Here is a 15,353-nt window from a genome sequence, read left to right on the forward strand (position 1 = left end):
TTACAATGTTGTGTGTGTGTGTGTGTGTGTGTGTGTGTGTGTGTGTGTGTGTGTGTGTGTGTTGAGGGAACTCACCGCATTTGAGAGACAGTGGCCTTATCAGGTTGAGTAGTCGTGGGCTGCGCAGCAGCAGGTGTCTGGCGAAGTGCGCTGGCAGAGGTGGCGGCAGCGGCGGAGGTGGTGGTGGTTCTGGTTGTGGTACTCAGCTCCGTAACGACTGGTGCGCTGCACATACAGAGAGAGGCAGGGTGTGAGCTGGCTGGTGTTTCCTCGTGGGGATGTGGGGGTGCCTCCCTATGGCCAGCACTGCTGAGGGACCATCCACACACTGGCAACTATATGGACGACATGTGCCACATATGGGGACAGGGCTCCCGTCAATACAAATGAATGACCAGTAAGCTAGTAACTATCAGCTGCACCACCCGAGCTTCCCACGGCAGTCGCCGAACACGATACAACATGTAGTTCAAAACAAAGTGCAGCCAGAAGGTACATACATTTGCAAAAACTCAATTACAGAATTACTGGAGAGGTCAGCTCAGGTATTATCACCATCAAATCTATACCTACGGCCTGAATTCCACTCCACCTAAGTTGTATGCACCCACATAATGTTACAGTCTTACAGTCCCTCCGATCTCTTTTCAGTACGGGCATTTCACTCTACAAAATGGTTACTACGAGACACTACTTGAAGAAATTGATCTGTAATACTGAGTCCACAATCAGACTAATGTCACGATAATGTAAATATCACGAAACCTGGTATAATCAGGTGACAGTCTACAACACTTGTAAACTCAAGTTTATTGCAATAAATGACATTCCAGAAACTTAAGTTTCAACTTTAAGCAACTATTGTCTCTTAAGTACGTATGAAAGATCTTAAATATCATTTTGGCCACATGTAAGCATGTGTGTGCAAATGTTGAAATGACATAGCATAAAGTTTTGTGTTAGATGATTCAAACCCAGCAAGTAATAGGATTGTTAACTAAGGGCAATAATACATTACATAACCAAATATAGCTAGATGCGAATCTGAAATGTTGAGAAAGTATTTTGTACCTTCACTGGGATTTGAATCCAGCACCTATCATTGTTTTCTAACCACAAATACACATTAAACATCTGCTTAGACTAGCTGTAGCGCGATTTGCATATGTCTGAAACGGAAATAACTTAATGGAAACTTCTGTGCGGAGTGGAAATCTAAGCCTGCATGCTGCATGCCTGCATGCATCATCGTTGTTGACTGCACGCAAGAAAATGTTTATTATCGAATTCCTTTTTGCCAGTTGCTACGAGTGACATGTCTTAACTTGAAATGATGGCCCGAAAAGTTTTGTGTGACAGTTGAAATCAACACCACCCATCATTGTTGAAAAGACACGTAGAGGCGATAAAAATAAAAATTACTTTTCTCCTTTGGTTTGATGAGCACATATTACTATTTCAAATGACACAATGAAATTATTTGCAGACAACCACGAATACAACGGATGCTAACTACTATGGACATATCCCTGGGAACAATTTCTTAGCACAAAAGACCTTTGTTACACCAGATGCATATTGTTACATTCTGAGGACTCATTAGCCTCTGATTGTACATTTTTTTCTAAGGACCAAACATTTTCATTTTATCAAGTTAAGGCCCAATGGCTCAAATGTCCACCCAACCATCCTGGTTTACATTTTCCTTTTTTTTCCTAAACTGATCAATGCAAATGCTGTGGCCTTTCCCTTGAAATGCCACTATCTATTTCCTTTCCCACATTTGAGTGCTGTAGATTCTGCTTCGTCTCTTATGGTCTTGCAGTCGATAGGACGTTTAACACTAAATTACTTCTTTCTTTCTTCCGCAATATTTGCTATTGAATTAAAGTGTTGCATGATGGTTAACTGGTCACATTTCATGACGTTTGCCAGTAATCAATTGGGCCATACTGGTAAACCACCACATCAAGCCAAACCAACTCAAAATTAGAAAATTATTTTCCGATTTGATTTGTTCAGCGCACTTACCACATACACGCACAAAATACTTTGTGCACCATTTTCAAAGGCTTAAACAACAATCTTCATGACCATCAAGAGTACAACATTCAGTAAGTCACTGCAAGAATAATTTATAACTTCCAATAAAAAATTATGGCTGATAACTAAACTTATTGCAACCCGTATGAGAACATGTAAAACAAAATCTCTATGATCTTATGCATGAATCTACTTGTTTCAGTAAAATTATGGGTGGCCCTTTTAGGCAATATGCATCAATGTAGTACGCCACATAGAAAAAATTATGGACTATCTTACGCAATTGCACGATACTTTTTTTAGGCCTCCTTTTACCACCTGGAATTTATCTGGAGGGATTATCTGTGCTACGTAAGCTACGTTTACTGAAGACAAGTCTCGTCTTTGCAATGACCGGTTGTGTTAATAGTAACAGAAGAAACTACAATAATGAATGACCTCTTCAAAAAAACATTATATTGGATAAACAAAGCTGCTTAGTACCACCTCAAAGTAAAAAATAAATTTCTTCAGAAATTATAACAAAAGGAATCCACTTCGAGAATAACAATGGACCCATTCTCAGAACAGCAACTGCGTATGATTGACTTACTTATAAATCAAATGCATCTCTTCTCTCAGTAAAATTATATGCCTTAGCACAAAAATAAAGAAATAGAAAATAATTAACTTTCCTTGACACAATACCACACTACTGCAGCTATTAATACAACAAAGGTACCAGGAGAACGTTCTGGAAGTTTGATTGATACTTGTCACCGAGTTTTGTTCTATGATCTAGTGTTGGTGCAACCTAAACTCTTAGAAGATGACAGCTGCTCAGGTGGGAGAAACATTTCCTGCAAAAATTTCCATAGGCTACAATAATTCCAGTAAGGCAGCTGACAATTATGTGATTTTATTTCATCGATTACAAAATCAAGTCGAAAGTACACATTAGGTAGGTAAGGCCACTAGTGAAAGTTGATTATTGGTAAACAAGGAAAAGAATGTTTTGTAAAGGCTGTAATTAACCTCCAGGAAAAGGAAACGCTCATCCAGTGAGGAGCATCCTCCGCTAACAACAAAACAATGGCACTGGACTGAAAGTTTGATGGTCTGTTAAAATGGCTCTAGCTTCATATGATTAAGCTCTGTGTTCGAGTCACTGATCAGCCGAACACTAAACAACTATGAAAAGACCTTCTTTGCTTCTGCTGAGTTCAGTTAAACAACATAGTCCGACAATTAGAAGCTCACCATCAACCTTCCCTATACCACAAATTTTATTTCATTACTGAACCAATGATCATGTCGATTATGTAGAGTGCTGTATCTGTAGTATGTAGAGTCTTTTATCTGTAATGGAAATTCTTTGGTAACGTATACATATTTCAGTTATGTGAACTTTTGGAACAAAGTTTAAATTAAGCTTGTTAATGTAAATAACTACTGGAATGATTATTATGTAATGCACTGTAAATGACTTGGTCCATAGTTAGGGAATGCAGGGTTGAATGTAAAAAATGTGGGGAATCCCTGCAGCTACAGAAGTAGCCTGGCAGAATGGAAAAGGTGTCGTTCACGCAAGCGGCAACTTGTCCCTTGCGACGGCTAAGGAGTCTGGCTTGAGCAGTGCTGTGGTTAATATCTCGCTAGCAGTAGCGGAACATTGTGGCTCATTCTTGCAGTTTTGAGGCAGAGGAGCTAAGAGTGTTGCTTATGCACCTTTGATTCTGCATTTGGTGATACCATGTATAATGGCACGGTTTTCGGCCCTGCAAAAATATAATTCAGAAGACCTATAACAGGGCGAGGCCAACAGTACTGCCATGACTACATCGCCGCCATGTTAACAGCCACTGCAAATCACGCCACCAGTGCCACCAGCCTTCCACCAAAATGTTTATATTTGGCACTCTGTAAATGGACCAGGTATTTGCGAAATTTGGTTGATTTTCATAATAATCGTGGTATTGCTAAAAGCTCTGTCTTGCACCTGTGAATATCCCAAATCACAAACCTCACCAGGAATCCTATCCTAGTGAATTTAATTCCGAGTGTGCTAATTTATCATGAAAAGACTATTCAGAAATAGTTGTGATTACTTTCTGATGTGTGGAGTTGTGTTTAAAGTTCAGTTTTATAGTTTGAGAAATACTACACTGCCAGTGTGGTTTTCAATCTATCTGCAATCATTTTCTTAAATAATTTGCCTTACTTAAAAAAGTACCAGTAAATAGTAAAGTTGTTAGTTAAAAGAATAATAATATTGAATAGAAGTAAAAAAGATTATTAATTATGCACTTTGATCAGAATTACAAAGCTCTATCACTGTTCATTTTATGAGTAGGTGTTTGAACTTGAATATAAAATTTTTTTGGCATTTGCACAGTCAACCATATTTTGAGAAGGTTAAAAGACTGCTTTTCAAAGCACACTTGTTATTTGAAGAGTTATAGTTTGTTGTGCTTCACTTAATGAATAATTATTCATGACAATACTCACAATTTCCCATACACACTTGAGTAGTTTTGTTAATGAGCATGGTTCATCAAACCATTAAAGTTTAATAGCCCTCATGTGCTAGGCCAGTTGGTTAATGAAGCAAAGCAAAGGTCCCTCCAGAGCCACTGTAGTTAGATTTGCTTTCTGTTTAATTGCTTCAAACTGAGCTCAAGAAAGAAATATTTACTGTGTTTGCTATTTTAATGCAAGCTGGTTCATGTAATGGCATAGAGAAACTCTACTAAGCAATGATGTTATAGAGTATGATCATAATAAACCCCGATTTAAATCAGAATCATTTCATGCTCTGCCCTGTTCAGTAATGTTATTAGTATCATGTGTGTTGGTGACCGGTTGTATTAACTGCTGCATCTAGTTCATTCAAGGTACATCGTCTTCACTTCCAAGTTAGTACTACATTTATCTGCAAGGTTAGGTTACTGTGTTCTAGTGCGAACAGATGTCAAGAAAGAGTTTAGTAAGTGTTAAACAAAGTTAAGTTAGCCCTAGCACTGCCCTGAGCTTTATTACATTGTTTGACAAAAATTCCTAATTAGGCTGGCGACATATTAATACATAATATTAAACTTGCTTTTGTGCTGGAGAACATCTGTTCCTCACCCACCTGTTTAGTGTTGGTTATACTCTGCTGGAGTGTTTTGGAAGTGAATCCCAGTCAAACAGATTGTTTGTTCTGTTCCCATTAGGTTATCTCACGGTCACAACTTTCTCAAAAATTCCTCATAGAGGTTTAATGTAATCACTGATTGCCATTTATGGTGGTCGGTGTTACCATTAGAAGCACTCGCTTTGGAGGAGCCCTCCTGCACCATTCCACCACATGATGGCTGACTTGCTGCTAGTACATTTGTATGGCTGCTTCGGTATCTTGGCATTTTCAGCTCTTAAGGAGGGAGGCAGAGCTTTAGTTGGTAAAGACATTTCCAGCTGGAGTACATCACAACCAGACACACATTATAGAATCAGATATTGGATTTTAAGGTGTACCCAGGACCAGATGTACAGTCAGATCACAATTTAGTTATGACAATGAGTGAAGTAAATTTTAAGAGAGTTGTTACGTGAATTCAGTGTGTAAATAAATAGGATACTGAAGTACACAGGAATGGAATGTGAATTTTAACTTCTATGAGGCTCTAGATAATCTGATATTGAATGGCGATCAAACGAATTTTCAAGTTCGTCTATATAATCGATGAGAGACAATTCATAACAACAGACAGCCAGAAAAAGACATCCAAACACTACAGAAGTGACCAAGCGCTGGTAAGTGTGATAGCTTATGCACAATGAGCCAAACAGCTCATGAATCCAACTTACTGACAAAAATAACAATATCCAGAAGAATGGAAGACAAAGCTTATGATCTGTTTGAGGATGCTAAATTTGGAGTAATGGATCCAGGGAGGACAACTTGACCTTCAACCTTATAGTGGCAGGAATGTGTGAGAAAAATCAAGAGATATTTATTGGATTTGTAGATCTTTACCTGACATTTGACAGCATGAAACAGTGAATTTTTTTTTCTCTAAAAGGTACGTATATGGTACAGCAGATAACATAGAATATGAGCAATAATCAACAAGAATTGGTACTCTGAATCAAAGATGATTAAAGATAAAGATGCAGGTAGTCTCCACAAATGTTCAGATGAACACTGAAGAATCATTGGTGGAATTGAAGAAACTTCCAGGAATTTAATTAAAACTGAAGGTGAAAACGATTTTGTTTAATAAAATTCACTGGTGATATTTCTGTGTTCACTGAAAGTCTGAATGAATCACCAGAGTTGATGAATGTAAGAAATAGTTGAATGAACACTAAATCAGGATTAATGAATGGAAGAAAGAGGAAAGTATTGCTGAGTAGCAGAAATAACATTGGTGGCAATGTTTACATCGGAATTAAGGACCACGCAGTAGACTGCTTGTAGTGACTATTACACATGAAGCTAATTTACACTGAGGGACAGAGCGTGGTTGTCACAAGGAGTAATGTTGCATGGGAAAGCAGGAGATTCCTTGTAAAACAAAGTTACTAATACCAAGGATAGGCCTTAATTTGTATTGGATGTCCCTTAATGTATGTTTGGAGCACAGTACTGCATAAAAATTAATCGTGGATTATGGGAAAAAACAAGAGGGGAATCTAAGCATTCTAAATTTGGTGCTATACAAGGATGTTTAAACTAGGTGAACTCATAACAGAACTGTGGAACGTCTCTGCAGAACAGGTGAGGATATTGTGATATGTGGAAAACTGTGACAAGTACGAGGGTCAGCATAGTAAGTTATATTTGAAGGCATCAGGGAATAACTGCCGTGGCACTAGAGGTAGTTGTTGAGGTTAAAAACTGAAGGGAAAGACAGAGGAATGCATGCCACAAATGACAGTGGATTCTGGGTGCTCATGGCACTGTAAATCTGTTGCTCACACAGATAGACACATTGTCAACAGGAGGCAGAGTTTCTGTTTCGCATGTCTGTGGTTACAGGGACTGGCTGTTACAGCAGTGGGGCAACCAAGGTGGACCACTCCCTGACAAGCTAAGGCTCTGCTGACGTTTGCTTCTGGCTGGTGCTTGCAGAGTGTAATTTTTGTTACTAACAGAAACTTTATAGCAAATTATTGGGTTGTTTTTCCTGCCTCATTCCTGACGAGAACCAAAAATGGTCTCATAAATGTGTGCATGTGTGACCTCTGCTAGATCATTCCAATACATCTAGAGTAACATACAATTATCTCATTTGACATTGTGTTACACATTCAGTGCACTCATACTCTACCTGCCACTAAATTTTCTGTGGATGACATTGCATGAATTATTGCTGGCATTGGTTTGCTAAACTTGATGAGAATAAGTCACTGAACTGTTGACAATAGCTATTTTCTCTACCAACCTATTCTTAATTAACCTCTCTCCCATGATACTATGATCTATTCCTGAGGATACCACCCATGAATGTATGTTCTGATGCTTTTGAGTATTTATTTCTGATCTACCTTACAATGTTGTGTGTGTGTGTGTGTGTGTTGAGGGAACTCACCGCATTTGAGAGACAGTGGCCTTATCAGGTTGAGTAGTCGTGGGCTGCGCAGCAGCAGGTGTCTGGCGAAGTGCGCTGGCAGAGGTGGCGGCAGCGGCGGAGGTGGTGGTGGTTCTGGTTGTGGTACTCAGCTCCGTAACGACTGGTGCGCTGCACATACAGAGAGAGGCAGGGTGTGAGCTGGCTGGTGTTTCCTCGTGGGGATGTGGGGGTGCCTCCCTATGGCCAGCACTGCTGAGGGACCATCCACACACTGGCAACTATATGGACGACATGTGCCACATATGGGGACAGGGCTCCCGTCAATACAAATGAATGACCAGTAAGCTAGTAACTATCAGCTGCACCACCCGAGCTTCCCACGGCAGTCGCCGAACACGATACAACATGTAGTTCAAAACAAAGTGCAGCCAGAAGGTACATACATTTGCAAAAACTCAATTACAGAATTACTGGAGAGGTCAGCTCAGGTATTATCTCCATCAAATCTATACCAACGGCCTGAATTCCACTCCACCTAAGTTGTATGCACCCACATAATGTTACAGTCTTACAGTCCCTCCGATCTCTTTTCAGTACGGGCATTTCACTCTACAAAATGGTTACTACGAGACACTACTTGAAGAAATTGATCTGTAATACTGAGTCCACAATCAGACTAATGTCACGATAATGTAAATATCACGAAACCTGGTATAATCAGGTGACAGTCTACAACACTTGTAAACTCAAGTTTATTGCAATAAATGACATTCCAGAAACTTCAGTTTCAACTTTAAATTACATGACTAAGACATTTGTATTACAATTAAGCAACTATTGTCTCTTAAGTAAGTATGAAAGATCTTAAATATCATTTTGGCCACATGTAAGCATGTGTGTGCAAATGTTGAAATGACATAGCATAAAGTTTTGTGTTAGATGATTCAAACCCAGCAAGTAATAGGATTGTTAACTAAGGGCAATAATACATTACATATCCAAATATAGCTAGATGCGAATCTGAAATGTTGAGAAAGTATTTTGTACCTTCACTGGGATTTGAATCCAGCACCTATCATTGTTTTCTAACCACAAATACACATTAAACATCTGCTTAGACTAGCTGTAGCGAGATTTGCATATGTCTGAAACGGAAATAACTTAATGGAAACTTCTGTGTGGAGTGGCAATCTAGGCCTGCATGCTGCATGCCTGCATGCATCATCGTTGTTGACTGCACACAAGAAAATGTTTATTATCGAATTCCTTTTTGCCAGTTGCTACGAGTGACATGTCTTAACTTGAAATGATGGTCCGAAAAGTTTTGTGTGACAGTTGAAATCAACACCACCCATCATTGTTGAAAAGACACGTAGAGGCGATAAAAATAAAAATTACTTTTCTCCTTTGGTTTGATGAGCACATATTACTATTTCAAATGACACAATGAAATTATTTGCAGACAACCACGAATACAACGGATGCTAACTACTATGGACATATCCCTGGGAACAATTTCTTAGCACAAAAGACCTTTGTCACACCAGATGCATATTGTTACATTCTGAGGACTCATTAGCCTCTGATTGTACATTTTTTTCTAAGGACCAAACATTTTCATTTTATCAAGTTAAGGCCCGATGGCTCAAATGTCCACCCAACCATCCTGGTTTACATTTTCCTTTTTTTTCCTAAACTGATCAATGCAAATGCTGTGGCCTTTCCCTTGAAATGCCACTATCTATTTCCTTTTCCACATTTGAGTGCTGTAGATTCTGCTTCATCTCTTATGGTCTTGCAGTCGATAGGACGTTTAACACTAAATTACTTCTTTCTTTCTTCCGCAATATTTGCTATTGAATTAAAGTGTTGCATGATGGTTAACTGGTCACATTTCATGACGTTTGCCGGTAATCAATTGGGCCATACTGGTAAACCACCACATCAAGACAAACCAACTCAAAATTAGAAAATTATTTTCCGATTTGATTTGTTCAGCGCACTTACCACATACACGCACAAAATACTTTGTGCACCATTTTCAAAGGCTTAAACAACAATCTTCATGACCATCAAGAGTACAACATTCAGTAAGTCACTGCAAGAATAGTTTATAACTTCCAATAAAAAATTATGGCTGATAACTAAACTTATTGCAACCTGTATGAGAACATGTAAAACAAAATCTCTATGATCTTATGCATGAATCTACTTGTTTCAGTAAAATTATGGGTGGCCCTTTTAGGCAATATGCATCAATGTAGTACGCCACATAGAAAAAATTATGGACTATCTTACGCAATTGCACGATACTTTTTTTAGGCCTCCTTTTACCACCTGGAATTTATCTGGAGGGATTATCTGTGCTACATAAGCTACGTTTACTGAAGACAAGTCTCGTCTTTGCAATGACCGGTTGTGTTAATAGTAACAGAAGAAACTACAATAATGAATGACCTCTTCAAAAAAACATTATATTGGATAAACAAAGCTGCTTAGTACCACCTCAAAGTAAAAAATAAATTTCTTCAGAAATTATAACAAAAGGAATCCACTTCGAGAATAACAATGGACCCATTCTCAGAACAGCAACTGCGTATGATTGACTTCCTTATAAATCAAATGCATCTCTTCTCTTAGTGAAATTATATGCCTTAGCACAAAAATAAAGAACTCGAAAATAATTAACTTTCCTTGACACAATACCACACTACTGCAGCTATTAATACAACAAAGGTACCAGGAGAACGTTCTGGAAGTTTGATTGATACTTGTCACCGAGTTTCGTTCTATGATCTAGTGTTGGTGCAACCTAAACTCTTAGAAGATGACAGCTGCTCAGGTGGGAGAAACATTTCCTGCAAAAATTTCCATAGGCTACAATAATTCCAGTAAGGCAGCTGACAATTATGTGATTTTATTTCATCGATTACAAAATCAAGTCGAAAGTACACATTAGGTAGGTAAGGCCACTAGTGAAAGTTGATTATTGGTAAACAAGGAAAAGAATGTTTTGTAAAGGCTGTAATTAACCTCCAGGAAAAGGAAACGCTCATCCAGTGAGGAGCATCCTCCGCTAACAACAAAACAATGGCACTGGACTGAAAGTTTGATGGTCTGTTAAAATGGCTCTAGCTTCATATGATTAAGCTCTGTGTTCGAGTCACTGATCAGCCGAACACTAAACAACTATGAAAAGACCTTCTTTGCTTCTGCTGAGTTCAGTTAAACAACATAGTCCGACAATTAGAAGCTCACCATCAACCTTCCCTATACCACAAATTTTATTTCATTACTGAACCAATGATCATGTCGATTATGTAGAGTGCTGTATCTGTAGTATGTAGAGTCTTTTATCTGTAATGGAAATTCTTTGGTAACGTATACATATTTCAGTTATGTGAACTTTTGGAACAAAGTTTAAATTAAGCTTGTTAATGTAAATAACTACTGGAATGATTATTATGTAATGCACTGTAAATGACTTGGTCCATAGTTAGGGAATGCAGGGTTGAATGTAAAAAATGTGGGGAATCCCTGCAGCTACAGAAGTAGCCTGGCAGAATGGAAAAGGTGTCGTTCACGCAAGCGGCAACTTGTCCCTTGCGACGGCTAAGGAGTCTGGCTTGAGCAGTGCTGTGGTTAATATCTCGCTAGCAGTAGCAGAACATTGTGGCTCATTCTTGCAGTTTTGAGGCAGAGGAGCTAAGAGCGTTGCTTATGCACCTTTGATTCTGCATTTGGTGATACCATGTATAATGGCACGGTTTTCGGCCCTGCAAAAATATAATTCAGAAGACCTATAACAGGGCGAGGCCAACAGTACTGCCATGACTACATCGCCGCCATGTTAACAGCCACTGCAAATCACGCCACCAGTGCCACCAGCCTTCCACCAAAATGTTTATATTTGGCACTCTGTAAATGGACCAGGTATTTGCGAAATTTGGTTGATTTTCATAATAATCGTGGTATTGCTAAAAGCTCTGTCTTGCACCTGTGAATATCCCAAATCACAAACCTCACCAGGAATCCTATCCTAGTGAATTTAATTCCGAGTGTGCTAATTTATCATGAAAAGACTATTCAGAAATAGTTGTGATTACTTTCTGATGTGTGGAGTTGTGTTTAAAGTTCAGTTTTATAGTTTGAGAAATACTACACTGCCAGTGTGGTTTTCAATCTATCTGCAATCATTTTCTTAAATAATTTGCCTTACTTAAAAAAGTACCAGTAAATAGTAAAGTTGTTAGTTAAAAGAATAATAATATTGAATAGAAGTAAAAAAGATTATTAATTATGCACTTTGATCAGAATTACAAAGCTCTATCACTGTTCATTTTATGAGTAGGTGTTTGAACTTGAATATAAAATTTTTTTGGCATTTGCACAGTCAACCATATTTTGAGAAGGTTAAAAGACTGCTTTTCAAAGCACACTTGTTATTTGAAGAGTTATAGTTTGTTGTGCTTCACTTAATGAATAATTATTCATGACAATACTCACAATTTCCCATACACACTTGAGTAGTTTTGTTAATGAGCATGGTTCATCAAACCATTAAAGTTTAATAGCCCTCATGTGCTAGGCCAGTTGGTTAATGAAGCAAAGCAAAGGTCCCTCCAGAGCCACTGTAGTTAGATTTGCTTTCTGTTTAATTGCTTCAAACTGAGCTCAAGAAAGAAATATTTACTGTGTTTGCTATTTTAATGCAAGCTGGTTCATGTAATGGCATAGAGAAACTCTACTAAGCAATGATGTTATAGAGTATGATCATAATAAACCCCGATTTAAATCAGAATCATTTCATGCTCTGCCCTGTTCAGTAATGTTATTAGTATCATGTGTGTTGGTGACCGGTTGTATTAACTGCTGCATCTAGTTCATTCAAGGTACATCGTCTTCACTTCCAAGTTAGTACTACATTTATCTGCAAGGTTAGGTTACTGTGTTCTAGTGCGAACAGATGTCAAGAAAGAGTTTAGTAAGTGTTAAACAAAGTTAAGTTAGCCCTAGCACTGCCCTGAGCTTTATTACATTGTTTGACAAAAATTCCTAATTAGGCTGGCGACATATTAATACATAATATTAAACTTGCTTTTGTGCTGGAGAACATCTGTTCCTCACCCACCTGTGTAGTGTTGGTTATACTCTGCTGGAGTGTTTTGGAAGTGAATCCCAGTCAAACAGATTGTTTGTTCTGTTCCCATTAGGTTATCTCACGGTCACAACTTTCTCAAAAATTCCTCATAGAGGTTTAATGTAATCACTGACTGCCATTTATGGTGGTCGGTGTTACCATTAGAAGCACTCCCTTTGGAGGAGCCCTCCTGCACCATTCCACCACATGATGGCTGACTTGCTGCTAGTACATTTGTATGGCTGCTTCGGTATCTTGGCATTTTCAGCTCTTAAGGAGGGAGGCAGAGCTTTAGTTGGTAAAGACATTTCCAGCTGGAGTACATCACAACCAGACACACATTATAGAATCAGATATTGGATTTTAAGGTGTACCCAGGACCAGATGTACAGTCAGATCACAATTTAGTTATGACAATGAGTGAAGTAAATTTTAAGAGAGTTGTTACGTGAATTCAGTGTGTAAATAAATAGGATACTGAAGTACACAGGAATGGAATGTGAATTTTAACTTCTATGAGGCTCTAGATAATCTGATATTGAATGGCGATCAAACGAATTTTCAAGTTCGTCTATATAATCGATGAGAGACAATTCATAACAACAGACAGCCAGAAAAAGACATCCAAACACTACAGAAGTGACCAAGCGCTGGTAAGTGTGATAGCTTATGCACAATGAGCCAAACAGCTCATGAATCCAACTTACTGACAAAAATAACAATATCCAGAAGAATGGAAGACAAAGCTTATGATCTGTTTGAGGATGCTAAATTTGGAGTAATGGATCCAGGGAGGACAACTTGACCTTCAACCTTATAGTGGCAGGAATGTGTGAGAAAAATCAAGAGATATTTATTGGATTTGTAGATCTTTACCTGACATTTGACAGCATGAAACAGTGAATTTTTTTTTCTCTAAAAGGTACGTATATGGTACAGCAGATAACATAGAATATGAGCAATAATCAACAAGAATTGGTACTCTGAATCAAAGATGATTAAAGATAAAGATGCAGGTAGTCTCCACAAATGTTCAGATGAACACTGAAGAATCATTGGTGGAATTGAAGAAACTTCCAGGAATTTAATTAAAACTGAAGGTGAAAACGATTTTGTTTAATAAAATTCACTGGTGATATTTCTGTGTTCACTGAAAGTCTGAATGAATCACCAGAGTTGATGAATGTAAGAAATAGTTGAATGAACACTAAATCAGGATTAATGAATGGAAGAAAGAGGAAAGTATTGCTGAGTAGCAGAAATAACATTGGTGGCAATGTTTACATCGGAATTAAGGACCACGCAGTAGACTGCTTGTAGTGACTATTACACATGAAGCTAATTTACACTGAGGGACAGAGCGTGGTTGTCACAAGGAGTAATGTTGCATGGGAAAGCAGGAGATTCCTTGTAAAACAAAGTTACTAATACCAAGGATAGGCCTTAATTTGTATTGGATGTCCCTTAATGTATGTTTGGAGCACAGTACTGCATAAAAATTAATCGTGGATTATGGAAAAAAACAAGAGGGGAATCTAAGCATTCCAAATTTGGTGCTATACAAGGATGTTTAAACTAGGTGAACTCATAACAGAACTGTGGAACGTCTCTGCAGAACAGGTGAGGATATTGTGATATGTGGAAAACTGTGACAAGTACGAGGGTCAGCATAGTAAGTTATATTTGAAGGCATCAGGGAATAACTGCCGAGGCACTAGAGGTAGTTGTTGAGGTTAAAAACTGAAGGGAAAGACAGAGGAATGCATGCCACAAATGACAGTGGATTCTGGGTGCTCATGGCACTGTAAATCTGTTGCTCACACAGATAGACACATTGTCAACAGGAGGCAGAGTTTCTGTTTCGCATGTCTGTGGTTACTGGGACTGGCTGTTACAGCAGTGGGGCAACCAAGGTGGACCACTCCCTGACAAGCTAAGGCTCTGCTGACGTTTGCTTCTGGCTGGTGCTTGCAGAGTGTAATTTTTGTTACTAACAGAAACTTTATAGCAAATTATTGGGTTGTTTTTCCTGCCTCATTCCTGACGAGAACCAAAAATGGTCTCATAAATGTGTGTATGTGTGACCTCTGCTAGATCATTCCAATACATCTAGAGTAACATACAATTATCTCATTTGACATTGTGTTACACATTCAGTGCACTCATACTCTACCTGCCACTAAATTTTCTGTGGATGACATTGCATGAATTATTGCTGGCATTGGTTTGCTGATCTTGATGAGAATAAGTCACTGAACTGTTGACAATAGCTATTTTCTCTACCAACCTATTCTTAATTAACCTCTCTCCCATGATACTATGATCTATTCCTGAGGATACCACCCATGAATGTATGTTCTGATGCTTTTGAGTATTTATTTCTGATCTACCTTACAATGTTGTGTGTGTGTGTGTGTGTGTGTGTGTGTGTGTTGAGGGAACTCACCGCATTTGAGAGACAGTGGCCTTATCAGGTTGAGTAGTCGTGGGCTGCGCAGCAGCAGGTGTCTGGCGAAGTGCGCTGGCAGAGGTGGCGGCAGCGGCGGAGGTGGTGGTGGTTCTGGTTGTGGTACTCAGCTCCGTAACGACTGGTGCGCTGCACATACAGAGAGAGGCAGGGTGTGAGCTGGCTG

General features: G+C 38.7%; 1 protein-coding gene across 1 annotated transcript in view; it reads right to left on the bottom strand.

Annotated features, from left to right (window-relative positions):
- LOC124741120 (mucin-2-like) overlaps window positions 1–15,353 on the bottom strand; it is a 261,502-nt gene that overhangs the window by 195,617 nt on the left and 50,532 nt on the right. Inside the window, exons 4-6 of the mRNA XM_047248654.1 lie at window positions 15,167–15,316; window positions 7,599–7,748; window positions 76–225 (exon numbers count right to left, since the gene is read on the bottom strand). Of these exons, the coding sequence (XP_047104610.1) occupies window positions 76–225; window positions 7,599–7,748; window positions 15,167–15,316 (450 nt within the window). The remainder of the gene's footprint in view (window positions 1–75; window positions 226–7,598; window positions 7,749–15,166; window positions 15,317–15,353) is intronic.

This window comes from Schistocerca piceifrons, unplaced genomic scaffold (assembly GCF_021461385.2).
Source record: "Schistocerca piceifrons isolate TAMUIC-IGC-003096 unplaced genomic scaffold, iqSchPice1.1 HiC_scaffold_1870, whole genome shotgun sequence".
Classification (NCBI taxonomy): domain Eukaryota; kingdom Metazoa; phylum Arthropoda; class Insecta; order Orthoptera; family Acrididae; genus Schistocerca; species Schistocerca piceifrons.